The sequence below is a fragment of the Mixophyes fleayi genome, chromosome 1, assembly GCF_038048845.1.
Source record: "Mixophyes fleayi isolate aMixFle1 chromosome 1, aMixFle1.hap1, whole genome shotgun sequence".
Classification (NCBI taxonomy): Eukaryota; Metazoa; Chordata; class Amphibia; order Anura; family Limnodynastidae; genus Mixophyes; species Mixophyes fleayi.
The window spans coordinates 34,281,500-34,308,109 of NC_134402.1; the positions used below are offsets into that span (position 1 = coordinate 34,281,500).

At 43.0% G+C, this 26,610-nt stretch overlaps 1 protein-coding gene across 2 annotated transcripts in view; it reads left to right on the plus strand.

The window, feature by feature from the left end:
• Positions 1 to 26,610, plus strand: part of HGFAC (HGF activator) — a 96,167-nt gene that overhangs the window by 17,521 nt on the left and 52,036 nt on the right. For both annotated transcript variants that reach the window (XM_075194355.1, XM_075194356.1), the window contains 2 exons: positions 8,399 to 8,495; positions 9,983 to 10,056. In XM_075194355.1, coding sequence (XP_075050456.1) covers positions 8,399 to 8,495; positions 9,983 to 10,056 — 171 coding nt within the window. The remainder of the gene's footprint in view (positions 1 to 8,398; positions 8,496 to 9,982; positions 10,057 to 26,610) is intronic.

Genomic DNA, 26,610 nt, shown 5'->3' on the forward strand with positions numbered 1-26,610 from the left:
TCCTTAATGAATCAGGCCCATGGTGTAGATGTTTTTTAGTTAGAGCCAAAGAAGTGGATATAATTATAATAAATATAGTAAATTTGAGAAAATGAAGAAAAGTTAAGAGAATGTTGGTTTGGTATTGGCATAATTTTAATGAACTATTATAATATAATATATAATAGTTCATTAAATATTATAATATTATAATTTTTTTGAACTATTAATGAACTAATAGTATTGGGTATAGTATTGGTACGTGAGTGATGGGATGCGTTGGTGTTAGTAGAAACTCCAAAGGACTATGGGCTAGATTTACTAAGCTGCGGGTTTGCAAAAGTGGGGATGTTGCCAATAGCAACCAATCAGATTCTAGCTATCATTTTGTAGAAGGTACTTAATAAATGAAAGCTAGAATCTGATTGGTTGCTATAGGCAACATCCCCACTTTTGCAAACCCGCAGCTTAGTAAATCTGGCCCTATGTCTGTGTTTAGGTGTAAGTGTTCTGAGTTTCTATATCTATTTAATTACTAGTCTTGAGAATGTGTGTACTAGTCTTTGTATGGTGAATATTCATTTAGGGATTCTTAGGGCTAGATTTACTAAACTGCGGGTTTGAAAAAGTGGAGATGTTGCCTATAGCAACCAATTAGATTCTAGCTATCATTTATTTAGTGCACTCTACAAAATGACAGCTAGAATCTGATTGGTTGCTATAGGCAACATCTCCACTTTTTCAAACCCGCAGTTTAGTAAATATACCCCTTAGTGTATGAAGTTGAGAGTTGTCGATTTTACTGTAGTATATTGTTTTGAAATGTTTGACCAGCTTCTATGTTTGTTTTTATTTTGTATGAAGTTGGTGTGTTTTAGCATTCTTCTGTTTAGTGGTCTTGCCATGAGGACTAGGTATTGCACGGACGAGTGATTAGAAACGCGTGTGGCTTTGCAGTCATGCTTTCATTGATTTTCCAGTTGCTGTGGCTGTATATTTATAGCAGTAATCCCATAGGTATTTTCCTTTTCTGTGTTTTGTGTGGTTTGTTTGGTAGCAAGAGGACTTGGTATTCATCACTTATAAGGATGTTCCTTTGTTTCTCTAGTATGTCTTGGTTTTGAAGCTAGCTTTGTTACATTGGATAATTAATCAAGTTTATATCTATCGTTTGTTTCTACCTTGGTTATAATAGAAAGCTGTAACCTCTCTGAGTTTATCTGTCACGTCTCAGGCTTGGTTGAGATAGGAAGTGTTGTTTTGTGCAGTTCCTTTTTAGACATCTGTACTGGTTAAAGGGCTGTTATTGAGCAATTTGTTTTTGTGACAGCTGTTCTTAAGAACACAGTTATTGCTGTCTAGGGGCTTGTAAAATGGAAATCTAAGTATTTAATGTACAATGTTAGGTTTAGGAAGTTGATGCTGGCAGGTCTGTGTTCCTCAGTAAATGTGAGGTTTAGAGGCCTATTTATTAATGAGTGATAAGCCTAAACTACAGTGAAAATAGTTGTTTTACTGCTTCACTCAATTTATTAAAGGGTTAATGCTTGAGATATCTCCGGCAGTAACCCAGTTTTCTTTGAGTATTGTTGTTCCTATAAAGCTCTATGGGGATGGTGAAAACACTCAATTTTACAAGTGTCGAAAACCACTGTTTGTATCACCTGAAAAGTTAACGCCATCTGTGGATGGCGTGGTCTTGGTATTTGATTGTATTTCAGTGTGTGCAAGGCAGTGCTCTAAGCAGCTTGGGTCAAACTTGACATACGGAATCCGAGTCCTGAGGAAATGAGATACAAACTAGCCCCTGAGACATCCGTTCAGAAATGCTTCATAGTCAGGACAGAGACCTGACCAGCCCTAGCTTTGTCAACTGATGGATAAAGCCTGCAGATCATCAAGCCCTCTGATTCTGCACAGGATCACTCTATCAGTAAATTCTTTCAAATACTTGTTCCATGAGTTCCATTGCTGAGTCCTCCAAAACATTATCCTCTATGAATAAGATGTATCACAATAGCTCTACCTCTGTAACACCTGTCGAGAATCTCCATAGAGTTTACAGAGTCACCATCTTTTCAGCCGATGGTTATGACAGATGACGAGCACAGATTTAAAGGTAAGTAATGTAAAATCGCGTGTACAGTGTGTACACATGAATCAGCATGCTGATCGGGACTTTCAGTTGTTGGTAAAATCATTAACGATATCACATTGGGAGAAATTTTCATTAGTGTGTACCTAGCCTCACACTGATCTGTGCATGATAAAGTTAAGCAATACTCAACACAGATATTATAAGCAACCCAGGTATTCGTCTTGTCATCTCACAGCTGACATGGGTCCTTCTGCTTCACTTGCTTTCATCAGGAGGCTCGTCAGCAGCTTCCAAACACAAGGTGAGAGCAGGGCTGGCAAGAGGAATTCAGGACCCCGGTACAACAACTTCATGGGGCCCCCCCCTTGTAGTTGAGCATGGCAAAAACTGGAAATGTTCTTATGATTGGGGGCATGGCTATGTACAATTGGGGCATGGCTAGCAGGTCAAAAGCGCTAGGCCACCCTCCTACAGAAAAGAAACCTTCATTGTTGTGTACACCATTAGCACCAGGGCGCAATGCCTGCTCGCTGGAGCGTGACATATGTCCCAGCACTCCTGACTTTCAGGAGATCTAGCACCATTGGACAAAACAGTCACCAAAAGTTGTGATTGTCCCACTAGAATCGCAACATCTCACAGACTGTCCTGCTCTCCTACCAGTTCTTGTCATTTTCACGACCTGTGGCTGCTGGTTTCTTTAGTTGCGGCTTGGGTTGATCCTGGAATGTTGGGGACCCTATTTGGGAAAAAAAATTGGTGCATATAGAAAATTCAAAACAGGCCCGGCATTAAATCAATAGCACCCACGAGTTATAAATTGGGCCTTCCTCCAGCCACAACATTAAAATAATAGTATTACCATTTAATATATAAACTTATTTCCCTCCCTGCAAACAGCCCCAGCAATAAATTAATAGTATTTATATTTCATAAATATACCTATTTCACTACCATTAAATAATTAATAGTCACGTTTAATAAAGAGACCTCATTCTCCCCCAGTGGTAATCATTTTAAATAGTACAAAAACCTTGATTTATTTAAAAAGCAAATGATTTTTCGAGGTTTCAGTTAAATTATGACCTCACACCCACACACACCCACACCCACCTGTTTGTCATGGACTTTACTCAATATGTACATGAAGCAGATCAGGCCAGAGTGACCTTTGGTCCTTTGGACACTACATGAAAATGAGCAGACCATGCAGTTTTTGGTGTATCGGATTCTCTCACGGGCACATGTATAAAGGTCATACAGTGCATGATAACTGTGTGTTAATAGTGGCACTGCGTAGTACTGTGGTGCCTTACAAATCAACTTAAAGAAACAGTGGCGCACACCACAAAATTAGTAGGTCAATCCAGAGCTAGGATCTTTTTACAAGTGTTGGTTTCCTGTAACTTTAGGATGCTTTCCTGAACATCTTTATCCTAAGATTAAAGGATATCAACAGCCTTACAGATCAACAATACTCTCTGTGTTTGCATAGGTTTCCTCTGGGTGCTCCAAAAACATACTAAGGTTAATTGGCTGCTATTATATTGACCTGTGTGTTTGTGTGTGTGTGTGTGTGTGTGTGTGTGTGTGTACTTGCATTCATATGCTTGTGGGGACATTGACCTGTTTATACACTTTGGGGAACTAAGTCATAGTGGGGACAAAAATTGAGGTCCCCACAAAGCTTCAAGAGTCTAATATATGCAAGGGGCCTTGCCAATATGCTCAGCATAAAAAACTGGCATGTCCCCACAAGTCACTTTTGTTGGACCAAATATGTGCATGTGTCCAATGCCATATGTATAGCAGGAGCAGGAAGAGGAAGTGACTGCAGCTATCCGGTGCTGTATACACCAAACGGGTCCAGACACCGTTACATCCGTCTGCTGCTAAAGGTAAAGTGGGGACAGTGGAGCATGTCTAGAGCCCACCGGTGGCTCCAACTATAGCTTGGAGAGCAGTGGAGATGAGTATGCCCCTGACACTTTGGAGGAGAGCGGTTCAGACACCAGCGGTGATGCCCCATTGCCCACCAATGGAGCAAGGTGCAGGTACCCAGAGATGAGTTCTATGTACGACCATTCTTGAACTTCTGGCAGCTTTGTTTTTAAACACAGATGGTCGAAACGACGCGGTGTCTATCCAAACGCTATCCAGAAACAGTGAAAGCTCCAGGGTATATAACAAAAGGCAGTACTGCCTCTACTGTGAGAAGCCCCTCTCAAAATTAGCCTGACACATGAAGCATGTTCACTGCAATGAGACTGAAGTAGCCTGGGCCATGAAATTCCCCAAGCACTCGAAAGAAAGGTGCATGCAATTGGCACATCTGTGCAATAGGGGCAAGTTTGCACACAACGCTGAAGCAGTGAGGACAGACCATAACGTTCTGGTCCCGTGCAAACTTACAGACAATGAGATGGATGCCGAAGACTTCATGCACTATGCCAAGGCTTGTTTGCAAGAAAATCCTGTGATCAAACTTTCTGCACGCTGGCTATGATGAGGAGACAAGTACATTTAAGATGCCCTCGCTGGCACTCAAGGTTGGGCACGGCTTGCAAAAGATAGCGAGCATTGTGGAGTGCCGAGCCATGACGGAGGGCCACACTGCTGCGTTTGCAAACATACAAAAAAGTTCAGGATGATATATGAGGCGAGATGGAACGATCTGATCTCATCGGCTGCCTTGAAAACTCTTAAGGACTCCAAGTGGAATATGCCTCAGCTCTTACCTTTCACGGAAGGTGTGCAAAAGATGCACATGTACCTCGATTAGAAGCAACAAGCCTACCAAAGTGGTCTATCTACCAAGCCTACGGTCAACCACTGGGCACTGCTTGCAAAGTCTCCTTGGCACAGGAGATCTTGTTCAATCGAAGAAGGGAAAGGGAAGGTACCAAAATGTTGCTGACTACCTTCTCCCCAAGAGATACTTCAGATCTCCACGAAGATGTGGCCCTAGCGCTTTTTGAGGTTGAGAGAAGCTCTGCAGGCACTTCACTCGTATGGAAATCTGAGAAAAACAAGGGAGAAAAGTCCCCATCCTGCTGCACGGCTGACACCAGCCATGCAAGCGGCAATGGAACTTCTTACAGAGAAGCGTGAAGAATGTGGAGTGGATATCCAAAATGTCTACATGTTTGCCAGACCAGCTGCCTTTTCACACTTCAGAGGCTCTAATTGCATACGACTGTTTACCCGAGAGTGTGGGGCCAAACATCCCCACACGTTGTCTTCCACGAAGTTTTGAATGCACATTGCCACTCTTTTAAAGTTCCTCTACCAAAATGACACAGGACTGGATCAGTTGTCAGACTTCTTTGGGCATGACATCGGGGTGCACTGGCAGAAGGTACCCTCCAACTAGCCAAGATCAGAAAACTGTCAATGGCTCTCCAGAGTGGCAGACTGGCTGAATTCTAAGGCAAGAGTTTGGATGAGATGCTCATTGTCCCCGATGGTAAGTAGGAAATCTCGTGTCTGATGAATTCTTTTGACTTTTACCTAGGTCATTTACATATCGTCCAGCTACAGAGCAACATGTCGGATGATGAGCAATCCCCCATGACAGAGGGACAAGTGGTCAAGTGTTCGGTCGACACTTCTAAGTCATAAGAAAGGTGGTGTATGGCAACACGGGACCAGTGCCCATCCATGGCTCCCACAGGTAGGTGTAGCACACAGTTTCGCTAGGCAAAATAACTTTACCTTCTCTGTATTTTGCAGAGTTGTAATGGACCACTCTACTTCCTTTCAGGTTGCAAAGAAGTGCGGAGGAAAACCTGGGACAAAGAGGAGGTCCAGGCTGTGGAGAAACACCTGATGAAGTTTATACAGACATGCCGAGTGACCGGAAAATGTGACTGTGTTGCGTGCCTCATGGCTGAACCTTCCATACTGAAAGATCGGATCTGGTCGGGGTGAAATTCTATATAGAGAACCGCATTACAGCTTTAAAGAGGGATCAAACTTGTTGAAATGATGCGCAGTGGTTGAACAGGGCTGTAACTTCTATGGCTAGGTGTTGGCTTAAGAGAGCATGCGGATGTCCTCAGACAGCCAAAATATAAGAAACTTTCCCCTCACCATTGCTATTATTTATTAATTTATGTATGCGGGAATGTGGATGTCCTCAGACGATCAAAATACATGAAGCTTTCCCCATCTTGCAGTCTGTGTTAGTACTTTAAACAAAGTCAAAGTGTAAATGTCCTGTGGTAACTCTGGTGACAAACAGCTCCTACACATGTCCATATGATTGTTCTGTTGACAGAGCATTAGGAAAGGGGTGCCCCTATGCGCCATGTTCCAGACATGGGTTCTTACGATGCAATAAAAACAAGTATGTGTGTGTGCGTGTATGTGTGTGTGTGTGTGTGTATGTTAGGGAATTTAGACTGTAAGCTCCAATGGGGCAGGGTATGATGTGACCAGAGCTATAACTAGGGCTGTGCGAGAGGGGCAACCACCCAGGGAGCAATGCTGAAGGGGGGCGCAGTTTAGGAATATTTTAGGTTTATTTGGTTAAAATTGAGGGCTATTGGGCGGCATTTGACTTTCTCGCCCCAGGCTCTGGATGTGACGCTATATAAATAGCTGATGATTATGATGTACCACTTTTGAATGGACATCTACACAAACAACTGATTTTTTTTGTTCTTTATTGAAAGCTTGGAAACATACTTTCGTGATCCACAAGTGCACAAAAAAGGTGCAAAACCATAAAAAAGTGCATTGAGGGATGCGGAATGTGGCCCGCCTCTTTAGGGAAAAGGCCCTAGTCCCCGACTCCCGGAACCAAAAGGTCCCTTAGAGGGAATGGGTCTTCAGACCCCCTTTTCCGCAAGGCTAGGGAGGCCCTTTAGCCCCTGGGATCTGCCGAAGCTTCACCCATGGCTTAGCAACTGGCCCAACCCCCAGAAGGGAGGGCAGACGATGGTTTCAAGGGGACTGGAACCTCAGGGCCACACAGCCCCCCTAGATCTTACAGGACGGAGTCCAAAAGGGCCTATACTCACCCTAAAATCCGTGAAGCGAAAAACATAAAAGTGAAAGTGACGAACGTGAAGAAAAATAAATAGTGCCGAGTGGGTACGGCCTCAGGCTAATGGCTGGGCTGGTTGTAAAAATTTTCTCACCGAGTCAAACGGCCAGGACAAAAAATAAGGGCCGGGCTAATAGAAAGTGTTCAGAAGAGCATGGCTGCCAACATAATCACATGATATCTGTATTAAGGCTCTTGCCCATGATTTTTAGCACCCCTGGGTCGCCACTCCGGAGACACAATTGTCCCAGGCTTCCAAAGTAGCATACCGGGCCTCTGGCCACAGGACCAGGTGCAGCTCTGCCACAACTGCACTTAATTTTAGCCAAAAGGCCAAGAATCTGCACAAACGACTGCTACGCCACTTGCATTGGGCATGATATATTTTTGCCACAATACGACTCTTTGGGTCCTCTAGACGTAGCAATGTGTGAACTGTGGTGCCCTACACTTTTTGGTAGAGGAGATTAATGGTCATTTTTCAGACTGCTGTCACAATGGGGTTGTTCCACTATGTGGTTGTTCCACTATATTTAGTAGAACTGTTTATGACAAATAGCCTCAAATTTCATACTCACTACCTCCATAATATCCTCAGTTACAATTCATTACATTTCAGTTTAATTTAAGGCGGTTACCGTCAGGTTTCCCTCATTTTTAGATAATATAACAATATAAATATGTAAAAATAAAACTGTTTTATTGTAATTGTAATACTTTCACTCTTTTCCTGTAATGAGCCCATTCAGTGTTAATACCACGCTATTGTCTGTTGAGTTTCTTTCAATAAAACTAAAGTATTAAAATAAAGTGCACATATTAATCATCATCATCATCATCATTTATTTCCGCAGCGCTGTACAGAGAACTGTATGCTGTATGTGTGGGCATCTACATGCCTTAAGCAATAGTTGCTATCTCAGGAATAAATAAAGGACAATGTTACAATGAATCAAATATCAATTCAAATCTATTAATAAAGCATACCTCCCAACATGTAGACATGTGAAATCAGGTCATCCCCAATCCTCTAACTTTACGCCCATATCCACCCAAACCTCTGCTCCATCAGCCCAGGAACGACGGCTTTTAGGCAAATCTCTTCCCAGTTTCATGTAAGCCCCGTCCCTTTTGAGTAGATCTATGATGGGTTTCGTAGCATATATTACTACAAAATGGCGTTTGCAGACTGAGAATCATTGGTTGACATGTGAAATCACTATCCGCTCTTAGTAAAACATATTTACAGATTCTCTCTTTCTTCTCTTAAGTTATGACAGAAGACGGCAAGTTGTGCAAGTTTCCATTCCGGGCGGGCGGACACCTGCATTTCTCCTGTAGATCGGGGCTCATCTCCAAAAGAAAGTGGTGAGGCTAACTGAGAAGATGTTACATCCTAAATGACCACAAAGCCTAAAATACAAGTTTATTCAATATATTAAGGACATTTTGTATGCAGTTGCTCCAATACTGTGAAAGAAAGATGTGTGACGATAGTTGTGCTCAACCAGAGCCGTAACTTAACATTTTACCGCCTGGGGCTAGAAAGAAAAATTCTGCCCCTCTAGCCCTCCATTTTAAGCAAATAAACCTAAAATATTCATAAACTGCGTCCCCCTTCAGTGTTGCGCCCTGTGCGGTTGTCCATATCGCGCAGCCATAGCTACGGCCCTGTGCTCACCACAATCATAATCTTACTTCAGTTTCTTAAACTTCCTTCAGGTGTATTTGAAAAGTCCTCTTGTTCTATACAGTAACTTTCATTTTTTTTATTTTATGGAAAGCAAAGTTTCAACAACATCTATAGGTGAGTTTATGTACCAACAACCTACCAACCTACCAACATTTCAGATTTATAGTTTGGGACATGGCTATGCCACATCTGAATGGCGCATCATGTTAGAGGCTGTGACGAAATGGGCTTGATATCCCCTCAACCAGCCTGTCACTCGCTTCTCATAAAATGTTTATCTTTACATGTACTTTCATAGTCATGTTTATGTTCCCCAGTTCACCAGAGTGTAATGTAGTGTCTAATTACATGTGGATAAGGGGACATTGTAGCTCATTGCAAATATGTATATTGTTTATTGTATATTGTTGATATTGCAGTGAAGCTGTTATTCATTTTTCCTAAAGTGAAGCCGGGTGGGTTATGGGTAAGGATCAAGTTCCAGGACACAGGTGAGGGGCTGACTGCTATCCTATATCTGGAGGTGGGGAAGGCCAATTAGTATCCATTGTTGTTCTTTCTGAGGATTGATGGCTGGAAGCTGCAGGGTAGTTTTGAGATGCTGTTCTCTACTAGTGGATTATATCTTCAGATCCATGGGTCTTTAAGTCAGTACAGCCAGGTGACTGTAACTCCTTAAGCTAGTGGGGTAAGCGACAGATGATGTGGTAAACCTGCCTGACATTTATTTACTATTTGTTTTACAATAAATGTATTGTTGTACTTTTCCAACTGCATTTGCCTGAGTGAGTATAAGATCCTTAGAAGGTACTGGGTAGGCTTCCCTGGCACAGTAAGGCACCCCTAGGTGGCCAGCTAGTGTGAAGTGGGTAGAATTGGGCCAGAAAACATGGTATCTTCACAGAGGCATACGCACATCACAATGGTTGTGAGCATGTACCGCTGGGGCATGTACCCATCACAATAGGTGTGAGAATTTTCTGCTGGGGCGTGTCCTAATCTGTGTTAGTTAGGAAGTGAGGGAATCAGCAATGAGAGGGATAACATGTTTGATAATCCTATAATTGTTGTACATATAGTTATATATCATACGAGTGTATATTATACGCATTTAAAGTAGCAGAGCAAAAAGCAGTAAATGTATCTGTAAATGATATTTCAGGTGCGCAACAACAAGAAACTTTGACAGGGACCAAAAATGGGGATATTGCGTGACAGACTCCAGCCTGCAGACTGGTAAGTCTTTATACATAAACTGCAATCTCCTTGAGTGATGTGGTGTGATTAGGAAATAATTACAAAACATCAGCATTGCGTTGTTTTCTGTAAACGTATACCAACTAAGTCACCTGTACCTCATACTGAAATGCATACATCTTTGTTGCCTATCACTCCTGTTTAACACAGTGCGGCCTTCCCATGGACTGACTCCCTCAGCATCAGGAGACTGGGATGATCCATAGTGCTTTCACCACAGGGGGTGCCTAGGAAATTGAGCCCCGTGCTGAATGGGCTAGGAGTGTTGACATTATGGAAAGGGTACACCACGTTACGTGTTTCCCTGCTATAGCGTCACCTGCAGAGCCTGTAATAGACTAGCACTGGTAGAGGCTTTTTGGGGGACTAAGAGCAATAGTGCTGGTAACACTTTTGGAAGGGAACATTGTTTATTTATTTAAAAAAACAAAACAATAATAAGCCAGGCATGATCATCAAGTGATGATGATGACTGCCGTCTCTCTACCACTTTACGGGTATAATAGGTTTTAAACTTATCTTCCTCCACCATAAAGCATTTTACGTACTTCACAGAGTCACTGGTACCTTAAGATACCTACAACTCTGCCTGCTACGTACAATGCGTATTATTTTCTGACGCAATTTTCGGCTGCCTTTTTTACACAAATTGATCTCAGCATCAGGTCCTGTCTATTTAAAGAAAGGTCTGGCTCTGAAAAGCAAGGAGAGCATCACTGGCAGGGATAGGGCTAGACTTTTTGTTTAGGAGGAGTTTTACTAATTTTATTAACCTCGTAAAACAAAGATAAATATGTTTGAGAATTTTTTTTTGTAAGTGATAGAAAATCTTTTTTACCCAATTTACCATTTAAGTGTCTCAGGGCCAACTTAGCGAAGCTCAGGTCCCAGGCGATACCGGCTGGTAAATATTGAAATATTGAAAACTGTAAGCTTGAGGCTCCTTCCCCTTCTATACCCCTGCACCAACACAAACTCAATCTTCTATCTAGCAAAGCCCATTTGATAGCTCATAATTATCAAACAAACTAAAAAAAAAAATACTCAACATTAAAACAGAGCATAAACAAAAGGGGTAGAAACACAGTGTCCCCCAGATGGAATCAGAGAAATGGATTTAACATAAGTACAAAAAAATCTTAATTTCTTTTTCCTCCATGTTGGAGCACACTGATACCTTGGGGACGTCCAAAGCTGCCCCTAGAGGAGGGTATGCTCAGCTAATGCTATGCACAAGACCTTTCTTCCGAAGCTTGCCTCTTTGGAACCAAAAGCATTGAATCTGTAAAATTTAGTAAATGTACAGATGGAAGACCAGGTTACCACCCGACACAAGTGCTCAGCTCAGGGCCCCATCCCGCACCACCCAGGATGTGCTGAAATATCTTGTGAGCCATTCGATTTTCAGGAACTGGAGGATCATCTGGACACAGCCCCTCTTCTGTGCATCATAAAGAACCAAAAGACTATCTGTCTTACGAAAGGATAATGTTGGTATATATCCTCAAGTCTCTGATCACATCTAACAATTGCAGGGACTAGGGTCAGTTTGATAGCAGTCAATTAACCTATTAGTATGTTTTTGGAGTGTGGTAGGAAACCGGAGCACCCGGAGGAAACTTGCGCAAACACAGGGAGAACATACAAATTCCTCACAGATAAGGCCATGGTTGGGTATCGAACTCATGACTCCAGTGCTGTTAAGTAGAAGTGCTAACCACTGAGCCACCGTGCTGCTTGAGGACTGAAGTCCATGTATGAGGATAGAATGGAGCGTTTAGCAGGAGTCATGGATGACACCACCTTTAGGGTGGGCATTTTTGCTATGGTTGATTTCCTTTGCAGATGTCTAAAAATAAAAAACATTCCATTATAGGCAAGTACTTCTTATTCAGAGAGATGTCAGTAGGATACGCTGTGTACACTATTGCAGAGCTTCAGATGCTTTGGTGCTGCAGTGTCTAATAATATCAATTCCTTAGCATGGGTCCTGTGTGCACAACCAAGATTTGCCTCTCTTCCGATCTTGTTTATTATACCTATGTATATAGCAAGAAAATCTTATGCAGCACTATGCAATACATGGAAAGTACTATGATAACCATACCGGAGCATACAATAAAACAAGGTTACAGGGCCTTGCTCGAAATAGTTTATAATCTAAAGGCAATAAGGAAACTGAATAAAGGACTTGTGTTGTACTGAGGACCAGTCACGTATATGTTCACGTGGCAAAAATGTATATGTACAGAGAAGTTATGTAGGGTGGAGTTACAGGCTGAGCTAGGGTGTTTTTGAAAATGTTTAAATCTTTTAATGTTAAGTGTAGTCCAGCTGGTTGAAGTAGTTTATTCCAAGGAGGATGGGACTTGTGGTAATAAGGGAGAGTGATAGGTTTAGGTCCTTGTCAGATTGACGTCCAAAGCTGCCCCTAGAGGAGGGTATGCTCAGCTAATGCTATGCACAAGACCTTTCTTCCAAAGCTTGCCTCTTTGGAACCAAAAGCATTAAATCTGTAAAATTTAGTAAATGTACAGACGAAAGACCAGGTTACCACCCGACACAAGTACTCAGCTGAGGCCCCATCCCGCACCACCCAGGATGTGCTGAAAGATCTTGTGAGCCATTCGATTTTCAGGAACTGGAGCATCATCTGGAAGCACCCCCTCTTCTGTGCATCATAAAGAACCAAAAGACTATCTGTCTTACGAAAGGATAATGTTGGTATATATCCTCAAGGCTCTGATCACATCTAACAATTGCAGGGACTCTTCCTGTGGATGAACTCTGACCAAAAGCGCAAATAACAATCTCCTGGTTCAGGTGAAAATGAGAAACCACCAGCTAGAAAGATGGTTTTGTGCATAGCACAGCCCTATCATTATGAAAAATAAGGAATAGTGACCCTTCAACGTGAATACCAACTCAGCTATCCTTCTTGCTGACACAATGCCCAAAAAGTAAAACAGTTTTCTAGTAAGGAACTCGATTTCAACTGTTTCTAAAGGTTCAAAGGGAGTTTTCTGCAATGCTGAAAGTGCCAAATTAAGATACCAGGGAGCAATAAGAGTAACAAACGATGGTTGGATGTGTAGAACACCTTGAAGAAAATTCAGGAATGATAGCTAATTAACTAATTTCTTTTGAAAGAAGACCGACATAGCCGAGACCTGGACCTTTAAAGAAGACAGTCTCAGACCACCTTCCAAACCATCTTGACAAAATCTGTGCCAAATTAAAAGAGGAAATGTGTACCTCTTTCTTTTCACACAATGAAATCTAAGCCTCCCACACCCTATGGGAAATCTTCGAAGATACTGGCTTTCTGCCATTAGTCATGCCTAGATGACTTCCTCAGGCAAAGCCTTTGCCCTAAGTATCATGGCCTCAGCAACCATGCACCTAAAGCCAGCCAAGCTAAATTTCAGTAGTAAAATAGCCCTTGGCTCAATAATTAGTTGTACTGTTCCGATCTTTAAAAAATAAAACACTTAAAAAGAATTAAAAAAATAGTCCTTTGCTTATCAAATCTTTTCTTAGAGGAAGATTCCACGGTGAATCTTCACCCTTGCTTAGCATGTCTGTGTACCAAGATCTTCTTGGCCAATTTGGCACTACAAGGATCACTGGAACCCCCTCTCTTTACTCTTTTTAGGACCCATGGTAGCATGGTTATCTGGAGAAAAACATAAATTAGTTAAAAGTTCCAGAGGACTGTCATAATGTCCACCAAGAATGCTTTTGGATACCTGATCCTCACACAATATACGTCTACCTATTTATTCAGTGGTGAGGCCATCATATCTATCTCCATCTAGCCCCATTTCTCCACTACATGGTTGAACACTTCTTTGTGGAAGGACCACTCCGCTGAATGGATTGCATGTCGACTCAGAAAGTTGGCACCCCAATTTTCCACTACTCGAAGGAAGATATCAATTTCCCATTCGTTTCATGCACTGGAGAACTGATTCCTTTGTGCAACTGAAAATTGATGTCACTTGTTTCTGGATTGCAAGGATCTTCTCTTCTGATAGAAATACCTTCAGACATCTTGGGGTAAATGTATTAAGGTCCGATTTTTTTCAGCGTTTTAAAATCGCGGGTGATTATCCGTGATTTTAGCCCCAAAGTTGCCAGATGTATTAAACTGCGATTTTTACTCTGATCTTAAAAATTGCGGGTCATCTCTGGCGATTTGCTGCGATGTCAAACACTCCCGTCTTTAGCTAATTCTCCTGTTTCCTGCGTGGTTAGTAAACACATCACTGTTACACTGCCCTGTCTATACAGCCGGAGGTCCCGAAAGCTGTCAAATGTGTAAAAATAGATATGTTTTTTTTTTTAAAAAAAAAGCGTGGGGGTAGTGCTGCCAGTTTACTGCTGATTACGTGAAAATCTGGGAAATAATTTGCGTGGGATCCCCCTGATTTTCACTTAACCAGCACTAGGCACACCAGCCTGGGGTGGGTGGCACTATAGCAGGGGGACACTCGGCAGGGGTCTCCCTGCCATAATAACAACCAAACCCAGGCTGGGCTGGATTCCCTAGGGAGTCGGGTACGCTGAAAAAAAATGAGCGCCCCCCCTTTAGGGACACCCAGCCAAGTGCTGAAAGCACTAGGGCTATTCCTACACCCCTGGGCGGTGGGTGTAGGGTAATAATGGTGAGAATAATGTGAAAAAATAAATGGACGCCATTTTGTTTTGTGGAACTGCAGGTCCCAGCCAGCCCGGGCTCCCATAATCAGTGTGGGCATGCTGAGACTTGTATAGCTACAGTGGCAAACAGTCGGGAGTTTGATCTCTATCGATTTTGGAAATAGCGATTTTGACAAACACAACACTGATTTTTGGTTAGACACAGAGAAATCATACGTTGGTTCAGCACGAGGCAGAATTTTTCATAATTTCTCATCCAACCAAGTGGTTCAAGAGAAGATTTTTATCAGAATGTGGTCTAGGTACGGTCTCAAATTCTCCTCTTTTGACCTTGGTGCAGTGGCTAGGCCAAAGGGTAGAGCTCTGAACTGAAAGTTTATTTCTCCAGCCGTAAATCTGAGAAACTGTGATGTCTCTCCCAGGTTGGAACGTGTAGATATGCGTCTTTTGTGTTGATGGATGCAAGAAATCTTCCAAGGCCATTTATGATGGAATGTACCATCTTGAATCTGTCAACCTTTAGATGAACATTTAAGTATTAGCATTGGTCAAAAAGACAAGTCCAATTTCTCTACTAGAATCAGATTTTGAGTAAAAACCCAATTTCTCTTGCTCCTGTGGCACTGGAACCATTACTCTTGACAAAAGTAGGGATCTGAAGGCTTCTTTCAGGGCTAACCTCCTGGCAACTTCTCTTGGCAGAGCTGTGGAGAACAAGATCAAGTGGGCGGAGCTCCCAGGAGATCTAGGACATACCCACTTTTGATGATGATGTGTCTCACCCAGGGTCCTCTTAAGAACATCTTGGGCCCCCGGCACAGCAATGCACCGGGGCCCCTATATATACAAAAAAATAATATGATTATATATATGGGCCCTGCAGCCTAGGGGGGCCCGTCGGAGGCAGCAAAAAAAAAAAAACCTGAAAAAAATGAAGAAGATACTTACCTTGCAGTCAGCTGGCGATCCGGCTCCCTCCATGGTCTCCTCCTCCGTCGCGCTCCACAATAGATGTCGGGCGGGCGTGATGACGTCACCCCCGACATGCACTGCGAGCGCGACGGAGGAGGAGACCATGGAGGGAGCCGGATTGCCAGCTGACCGCAAGGTAAGTATTTTCTTCAGGTTTTATTTTTTTTGGCTGCCTCCGACGGGCCCCTGGGCACCTGCCCATTGTGCCCAATGGGAAAGACGACCCTGGTCTCACCCACATGTCTTTTTTGAATAAAAATATTAAGGAGTGTGCATACCTCTTTGGATCAGGAGGAATACATAGTGATATAGTGATACATATATTTAGCATTTGATATATATTTTTTAGATGTTAAAAATATGCTATGTTATATTGTACTGGTAAATAACAGAACAGAGTGACAGGACAATTACAGTCACATACATACAGCTTTTTCACAAATATAAAAGTAAAATCTTAGCTATTTTTCCCCCTTGGGAGCATATTATAGAGAGGGGCCTCAAACAGTTTCTGAAGAGAGAAAACCTATCCGATTCTGGCGGGGATTCCTGTCAAAGGATAAGTCGGTCAATGAGTAGGTGCAGTTGCTGAGGGATAAGCCCCTCCCCCTAATTGATCCAGTTCAAATGTGGCTCTGTCCTAAAGACAGCTTCTTCTGCACCATTGTCCCATGGTGCAAGGTTTTACTTTTCAAATTAACCCCCACCTGCCCATCTCCACCAGCCACCAGAGATCCCATATGATTTCCTACCATCATCATTTATTTATATAGCGCCATTAATTCCACAGCGCTGTACAGAGAACTCACTCACATCAGTCCCTGCCCCAAAAGAGCTTACACACACACAGATTAGGGTCAATTTGATAGCAGCCATTTAACCTACTAGTATGTTTTTGGAATGTGGGAAGAAACCAGAGCACCCGGAGGAAACCCACGCAAACACGGGGAGAACATACAAACTCCACACAAATAAGGCCATGGCCGGTAATCAAAATCATGAACTCAGTGCTGTGAGGCAGAAGTGCTAACCACTAAGCCACTGTGCTGCCATTGGTAACCACTAAGTCACCATTCTACCAGCAGTAACTACAGTACACCCTGTCTCAGCCTTTTGTAGGGTTTGACTGGGGCTCTTGTATAGGCTGCCACGGCTCCCTGGGCATGGCTTGGATTAATAAGATTGCGACTCCCATTGATCACTACCACGGGGTCTCCAATCACTGTTAGTCTAGGCTATTTCTTAACTGTAGATACAGCCCAGAAAAATGTTGAGCCCCACTGAAGGCTACCACTGGTTAAAGTCTTCAACGGCTCCGGGGCCTCGTTAAATAAGGAGAAGCCCTAAATCTGGCGAAAAACTCACATTTTCGCTTGATTCAGATGTTTCTCCTATTACTAAATAGACCCCTAAGTCTCTCTTCCTGTCTCGTCGAGAAGTCTCTTTCCTTCCCCATGCTGACTATGTTTTTTTCACCTTCACTGTTGCAGTGCATGCTGTGAATCCAATACTGTCCCGCCCCTGACCAGTCACATGACCTGGCTCACCTGTCACTCAAAATGTAGTTTCTACTTTTCCTGCAATGAAAGGTATTTTTAAACAAAAACAGCACGGGAGGTGGGAGGTATGGGTTGGCAATTGCCCCAGTTGCTCCCTCTCCCAAGTGCCCGCCTGCCCTAACACCAGAGTAACTGTTTACTTAAAGTAACTAAGGTTATTGTTTGAACTGGTTTTGATCGAGTTATCCGCACACAGCTGGATACAGGTTTGCAATTCCTAGGATACAGGCATTCATTTTACTTAAATGATCCTTACTTCCAAAGTGGATAATAAAGCAATCCATTTTTTATTACAACTAGGACTATACTAATATGGACTTCATCCAAACATGCCCACAATATGAGGTGATAAACGACTTTCTGTTTGTGCATTCAGTTTCAGCGTTGGCTCAGAGCGAGTGTTCTAACACCCTGGTGGGGATCCCTAAGAATTGTGGTTCTCCTTTGCAGAGAATGTGCTGGCACTATTGACCATGCATTTAATTTGGAGTAAATCCAGGACTGGCAGGGATAAAGCTCAGACTGGAATTTCCTGGTTGGCCAGCAAGGAAAAAACTAAAATGAACTGTAAATACAGTATATATGGCATGGCGTTACCTTGAGCCTGGGACATGGTATAGAGTGCCAGACGTGTGCTTTCCCTCTCTACACATCAGCCCACCCTAGCAGACTCAGATTACTGTTTAATTCATACTATAACAAATGTTGGTTGTTTTTTTAAAGAATTCTGTGATACATATTATTGCTTCATAACATTACTAAACAAATCATTTGCAAATCACCAGCACTCAGCACAATCACCTAATTATTTTATTGTACTTAAACCTATAAATGTTGCAAACCATGTATCTTCCAAATAGATTGTTGAATTGAGTTTGGAGGGTGAAACACTGTTAAAGGTATGAAAAGATGTGGAGAATGTAATTTGTTTAGCTAGTCATGTCAAGTTGTTTTGTTTCTTTTTTGCAATCACGTTTTTCAAACCAAAAAATGCAGAAAAGTCACACAATTGTTTTGCGTAAATGTGGTTATCTGTCTACAGTGCACATTCCCATGTACGCGTGTCTGTGCAGACACAGTGTACAGGGCAGCAGGAGTAAAATGATGGACTATGTGCCAGGATGGATCGCCTATGCCACCCTGTCTGTTGTGCCCCTTTTCTTTATCCCAAATGCTCCCTCTAACCGCAGTAGAAGGGGATTTTGCTGCTGCCACCACTGGACCTCTTTGTGACGTCTACAACGGCGTCCTTGTGGGTAACTCTCACTGCTAGTGTACCCTCTTGCTGGTACACCTGGGCTGGTACCCCTCATCTCTTGCCTTCAGATCAGGGTTGCTGTGGATGGTCCCCCCCCCCTCCCCCGGCCTATCACACTGGCCAGAGCTGCAGGTAGCGGACAAAGCGTTGGTACTGGAATGCTGGGTCGCAACCTCAGAACAGCAGGATAAGGGATTGGATTGGGTCTAATCTACAGGTCACAGGAATTATAGCAGGAAAGTAGGCGTCAAAGCGGTTCCTTAAGCAGTGATGTTTATTAGCTCAGGAGGTCCTGAAAAGGACAGTTACATTAGTTTGAGGTACTAGTGGGACACTAGCTTGGCTGAAGGTAATTCAGCCTACTGCCCTTTAGCCAATCTGGACTGATTCATGCAGCCTGCACATGAATCAGCCCAGAGGGGTTAACACCTTTAAACTTTGAAGCTAGCGGCAGAGGTGAGCGTACTCCCCCCCGTCCACGAGCTGCCAGGAAGAGGGGGACTCAGCCCACTCTCCTCCCAGGTGCCAGTCGGTATGAGGCGGGAGATTTATCTTTTAAATCTCCCGCCTAAAACTCCCTCCAGGGACCCTGCTCCAGGTGCTGGCTCTCCCCCGTGGGCGAAAGCAGTAGCAGCTAGATCCCGGGGCAGTAGCCCCTGCCCGGCCGCTACCTGAAGCTCTTTGGGCTCCAGTATGAGGCTTAGCCCACTGCAACCCCCAGTAGGTGCTGCACCTCCCTGGATCTAATTGATTCCAGGAGGCTAGTTTGCAAGGAGGCTAGTTTGCACTGAAGCTGGCTGCCAGGGGGTGAAGGATCCAGGGCTGCCCCTGCAGCCATTGCTGGACCATCAGGGACCAGGTATGTACTTATATTTTTATACACACATGCACATTTGCACTTTAAATACACTTTAGACATTTTTACATTAGGCTGTACAATTGCACTCCAGGCGCCTAGCGGCGGGAGTTAACCCTTTCTGCGCTGTGCACCGGTTCTCTACCAGCGGCGCTTATACACATACATTTTTCATTACTTTATTTAAACACATACTTTTACACTCCCCAGCGCCTAGCGTCAGGGTTTAACCCATTCATGGCTGTGGCACTGGGTATTTCTTCTCCAGCGCCGCAGTGCACACTGAAATATACATTTTTATTTAATAAGATACATTTACATTTATAACATATCCGGCGTCGGAGTCTATTTCATTTTTTCCGCTGTTCACATATGTAGGATGTACAGTGATGGCCAAAAGTTTTGAGAATGACACAAGTATTGGTTTTCACAAAGTTTGCTGCTTCAGTGTTTTTAGACCGTTTTGTCAGATGTTGCTATGGTATACTGAAGTAAAATTATCAGCATTTCATAAGTGTCAAAGGCTTTTATTGACAATTACATTAAGTTTATGTAAAGAGTCAATATTTGCAGTGTTGACCCTTCTTTTTGAAGACCTCTGCAATTCATGCTGGCATGCTGTCAATCAACTTCTGGGCCACATACTGACTGATGGCCGACCCATTCTTGTCTAATCAGTGGTTGGAGTTTGTCAGAATTTGTGGGTTTTTGTTTGTACACTCTCCGCTTGAGGATTGACAACATTTTTCAATGGGATTAAGGTCGGGGAATTTCTTGGCCAATTCAGTTCATAACTGTTCATATCTTTTAACAATCTGGATCATATGAACAGATATGAACTGAAATGAATTTGTAACCTGGTCCCTAATTGTGGAATGACAATATAACAATATATGAATTGATCATTGTTGTGGGGTACATGTGCATAATTTATTTTAACCATATAAACGTTAACATGTTATACTATATTGCTATCCTTATCGAGAATTTTCGACTACATGACCACTAGTGTGATATATCTAACTACACAATCCTTTACATTTGATCATATAATTACTACCCATTCAGACACCCAGTAACGTTATAAACACCAAAGTACTGGTTACACTAGCAAGAAAATCGCTACCCTAGCGCTGAGTTAATTTTATATATTTTGGACTTGTATCAGCAAGATTTGGGATCATCTTGTGATTTTCAAAGCTACATTTAGCAAGACATTTCTGTCTATCTCAATTAACTTGTGCGCACTTCATCGTTTGTTAATATCCGTATAAGTAAAAATTTGCAGGGGCATATTGTAATAAGGGAGACAGAGTGTGCTGCAAGGGGGACAGTGTGATAAAGGGAACAGTGTATTGAGGGGGCAGTGTGATAAAGGGAACAGTGTATTGAGGGGGCAGTGTGATAAAGGGAACAGTGTATTGAGGGGGCAGTGTGATAAGGGGCACAGTGATCTAATGGCTGGGGGGAAGAGGGTCATGAATTGGCCACTGGGGTGTGATGAATTGGCTGGTGTGGGGGTGCATCATCTCTGCATTGTGTGGCATTCATGAGGATGCTCTCTAAAAATCCTAATCATTCAGGGTTTGTAATGTTTGCACATTTTCAAAACAGAATAGCTAAACGACAACAAAGCTGCAAGAACAAGCAAGACAGAACAGCAAGAACAGATAAGAGAATCTGTCTAAAAATTTTTTGCTGGCTAATACTCCTGAATTTTCCTTTAGTGTTTTTTTTTTGTGTGTGTGGGGAAGGGGGGTGCCGCGGGTGTATTAGCCTAGGGCGGCCAGAAGCCTTAATCAGGCCCTGTATGTAGGACACACATACTGGGCATACTCATTTAAACACTGCTATTTAGAGTTGAGCTAGGACTTGGATGTTATACTTTACACCAGTGGTTCCCAAACCTTTGCAGTTCGCGGCACCCTTAGAGTCTCCATAATTTTTTAAGGCACCCCTCCAAAATAATTACCGAGCATTCCTGTTTTAGAAGTAGTTGGGTCAAAATTTTTTAATAAGTATTTAGGTCAGGACAGAAATGCTTATTTAGTTGTATGCAAAAATGCCCCCTCTGCATCCAGACACTCTGCCCCCACTGCATCCAGACACTCTGCCCTCTCTCACGCTGCCCCCTCTGCCCTCTCTCACGCTGTCCCCCCTCCTCTGCCCTCTCTCACGCTGTCCCCCCTCCTCTGCCCTCTCTCACGCTGTCTCCCTCCTGTCACGCTGTCCCCCTCCACTGCCCCTCTCACGCTGTCCTCCTCCTCTGCCCACTGTCCCCCTCCTCTGCCCTGTCACGCTGCCCCAGCTCATCTGCCATGCTGTCCCCCTCCTCTGCCCTCTGTCACGCTGTCCCAGCTCCTTTGCCCTCTGTTACGCTGTCCCAGCTCCTCTGCCCTCTGTCCCCCTCCTCTGCCCTCTGTCATGCTGTCCCAGCTCCTCTCCCACACTGTCCCCCTCCTGTCACTCTGTCACTCACCTCTGTCCCCCTCCTGTCACACTGTCTCTCTCCTCTGTCCCCCTCCTGTCCCTCTCCTCTGTCCCCCTCCTGTCACGCTGTCACTCTCCTCTGTCCCCCTCCTGTCACGCTGTCACTCTCCTCTGTCCCCCTCCTGTCACGCTGTCCCTCTCCTCTGTCCCCCTCCTGTCACGCTGTCACTCTCCTCTGTCCCCCTCCTGTCCCTCTCCTCTGTCCCCCTCCTGTCACGCCGTCACTTTCCTCTGCCCTCTCTGCCGCGCGCCAGCCATAAAACAAACAAACAGAAACACATACCAATCCGCCGGGCGCCGGGACCCAGCATCCTCCTCTCTCACGCAGCCTGTCACTGATACGCGTGAGAGAGGAGGATGCTGGGTCCCGGCACCTGGCGGATTGGTAAGTGTTTCTGTTTGTTTGTTTTTTTATGGCTGGCGCGCGGCATCCCTGAGACAGCGCCGCGGCACCCCTGGGAGCCGCGGCGCACAGTTTGGGAACCGCCGCTTTACACCGTTATACTCTCATTTAACATTCTATTCACCACTTATTTATATAGTGTCAACATAGTACGCAGCTCTTGACAGGGAATATTTAAACATTCATATCAGTAGAGCTTATAAATTATATTCCCTATCACACAAACATACACAGTAGGGTCAACTATTGTCAGCAGCCATTTAACCAACTAATATACTTTTGGACTGTGGGAGGAAACTGGAGCACCAGGAAGAAACTCACACAGAGAACATGCAAACTGCACACAGATAGTGCCTTAGTCGGAATCAAACACTGCTGTGAGATTGCAACACCAGCCACTGTGCCACAGTGACGTTCACCAAGAGAATTAACAGCCATGAGAACCTACCATACACATGTGACTACCTACCCTGACTTACACCAATGACCTATTCCTAATTTTTAATATCTTTCTTATCATAAAGGGATCCTTTAAACAAAAACACATTTTTGTTAAAATGAAACACATTATCTTAGAATCATGTTTGTTTTTATTATTTACAAGCACATTAAGACATGAACTAATAATTTAATGAATCATTTCTATTGTCTATTAAGTATGCAACATAACGTTCGGTTGGCTTCAACAGAACAATAGGCTACAGTGTTAATTTAGAGAACACAGGAATCTCCTAGTCTCTGCATTTCTTTTGCTAATTAAATTTGTAACTAATAGCAATTAAAGTACTATGAAATTCATGACATATTTCACCTTTACCTTCATTATTAGTTGATCTGACATCCTTAAAAATGAACATAAAATGAACATACACTTTGGCTGTGTTATGTAGTGGGTAAAGGAGCCCAGCAATAACATTCAACACAGTTTATTCAGCATTAAATATCTCTTTACAACAGCCACAGTCAAGACCTAACTTCCTTTCATAATTGCTGAATGTTCTTTTCCTATATCGCCGCCTGGTGTCATAAGCTGGTAATTCACCACAGATTGAAAACAGGCTTCATAGATATGGAGAGGTGGTAAGAGTAAGGGAGTTAATCTCTTTACAACAGCTGCAGTCAAGACATAATGTCAGGCGCCGTACTCTTGGAGCAGTTTCCGCCCCATTGCCTAGCAACTTCCGGGTCCGCCGGGCGCGCATGCGCAGACTAGTTTGCGTCCCGTTGCTAAGCAACTGAATGCTTCTTTACTCTGTTTTGTTGGCGGTCAGGTGCTCCTGACCGCCACTATCTTCCTCCACCAATCAAGGGACAGGTTAGGGGTTATAAGGCACCTCCTCCCATATGTCTGGGCCAGAGTATTGGTTTCACCTACTCCAGCGTGCTGAATCCTGCTCCTTTGCTCCTATTATTATCCTTTGGTTCCTGACTCCTGGCTTGTTCCTGACCTCTCTCTCTGTCCTGCGATTTGGCTCCGTTTATTATCTGGTTACCAACCTCTGTCTTGCTCCTGACCCTTCCTTCTCGATCACCCTTGTGTACAGCGATATCGATTGGCACCCGACCCAGACGGGTACAACCATCCCTGCTCACTCCCGCTGCACTGTTAACTAGCTGGGAGAACCGCGACCTGCGCAACTCACACAGCCAGGGGGTGCGTTAGACTCCGCGCCTCCCTGGCTAGTAGTGTCAATATCAATCAGCGGCTTCCTCAAAGTCATTATCGTGACACCTAACTTCCTTTTCATAAATGCTGAATGTTCTTTTTCTATATCGCCGCCTGGTGTCATAAACTAGTAATTCACCACAGATTGAAAACAGGCTTCATAGTTATTGAGAGGTGGTAAGAGTAAGGGGATTTAATGCATTGGTGTGTACCATATGTGTGCACTACTACCAAACATTATCACATATGGACTACCAGCTATACATTATCATGGGTGCACTACCATCTATACCAGGGGTAGGCAACCTGCGGCTCTCTAGGTGTTGTGAAACTACAAATCCCAGCATGCCTTGCCACCTATCTGCTGGTTATCTACTGGCAAAGCATGCTGGGACTTGTAGTTTCACAACACCTGGAGAGCCGCAGGTTGCCTACCCCTGATCTATACAGTATCACTTATGCAACTTTGCATGCAGGACACCTGTTGTGCATTGGACCAACCACATAACAAAGCTATTTTTCAGTTTATTAATAACCCCAATCTCTGATCACATCTGATCGCAAATTTCAAGACTGTCTGCAGTACACACACAATATACTGACACAAAAAAACCTTCCAGACACCTTATGTATCATTATTCAGGTCGTTTGCCAGTTATTTTGCAATCACATTGTAATTAAATAATTTGTCACTTAAAGAGTTCACACACTTTTGTAATTATGTGGATTTTCTTTCAGCCTTGGTTAGGACACTGTCAGGAAGGGATTGGAATACTTAGAGAAAGGAGCTTTATTGAATGACAGTTGAAGAATAAACTGTACAGTCTGGTTCTAGCAGACCCCACAGTCCCCCCATCAGGGATGCTTAACGAGCCCTATCTCATTGCAAATCGGTTGTCTTATAAATTCTCTCCTTCAATAAATGTCACCTTATAAATCATAGAGATTGATTTAGAATAGATGCCATAGATCCAGAATTTATATTTCAAGAGGAGTTGTACTGTCCAATTGGGCACTTAAAAATGCAAATTATCCTAAATAATGAGGTAAATCTTCCAAACGTATCACAGGAAATTAGATGCAGTAACTAGTAACTAGCTTGTTCCAGTGTAAGTAGCTCTGTGGGCACCATCTTGCTACGGGTAGGAGAACATATATTTTATTAGCAGGATTAAGGAATACTCCCAGACTTCAACTTTATTTCTGAGCTGATGTATTGAAATGATAAAGGGATGCCATCATGTTTTTCAGGTTAATTGCAAATTCATGGATAATAGCCCTTTTTTAATTTGTTCCTACCTTAATAGCTTGTTTTGTAATGCTGATTAGATTGAAGGTCTATTCTCCCATGGAAATACCCATTGCTTTTTCTTTGTAACACAATTAGCACGTCAAAGAATCCAGCAAACTTCTCTTTAATACAGGCTTTTGGTAAAATTAAACTAGACAGTGAATACATGCCAGTGTCAAGAGAGAAGAGGAGGTTGAAGTATAGGCTGAAATGTGACTGGCAGAATCCCTTGTAAACTGTGTAACAAACAAGTAAAAATAAAGGTTTATGTAACAAATTATCCCCAACCAAATCCCTTCTTTCCCATCAGCTCTCCCTTTTTCTCCTTAGCTCGTTCCTTTGTCTCATGTGCTCTTCACCCCTTAGCTCTCTGTCTTCTTTTTTAGTTTCCTTCTCCATGCGCTCTATTCTCTCTTTCTCTCTCTCTCTCTCTATCTCTCTCCCCATCTCTCTCTTCCTCTCTTTCTCCCACCTATCTTTCTCTCTCTTTCTCTCTCTCTCTCTCTCTGTATTTCTCTCTTGCGAACAGTTTTGGACTGAGCTCAGGCGATATCTCTGATCTATCTTTTCTGAACTACATTTCCCACAATGCTCTGCTCGCCAGGCATTTATCAGTTGTAGGAGTGTACAAGATTATCCATTCTTGGAATCCATAATGTTCTACTCTGCTACAACTGTCAGAAATCACTGTTTCCAAATTACTGTATTTCACCCCATTAAAAAATATCTCTTCAGAATGCTTAAAAATAAACATTCTCTCGTTGTCTATATTGAGCACCATTAATAATGACCGCCCTTGCAGTTTGGACATATGGTCCATGAGAATTTGCCCATGATCCATTTCAGAGGGCTGAGAGTTTCCTAAAACATTTAGGGGTATATTTACTAAGCTGCGGGTTTGAAAAAGTGGAGATGTTGCCTATGGCAACCAATCAGATCCTAGCTGTCATTTTGTAGAATGCACTAAATAAATTACAGCTATAATCTGATTGATTGCTATTGGCAACATCTCCACCTTTTCAAACCCGCAGTTTAGTAAATCTAGCCCCTAGTCTGTCATTAAGATTATATGTGTGTGTATATGTATATATATATATATATATATATATATATATATATATATAAAATGTGTACCCTTTATTTATTCATGCACTGTTCTGTAACTATACAAATCTTCCACAGTCTCAATCCAGTACATTGCTGAAGGGGTTGAATCTGCCATTATTAACAACATAGATCAGGTCATTCTGCAAAATGTGATTTTGGCTTTACGATTGGTCAGTATGTTGACTTTATTACAACACACTACCAGGTTTATTACCCAATATACTTTAAGCTTACATTTTAGAAATATTCCCTAATGAACTGTACTCTTA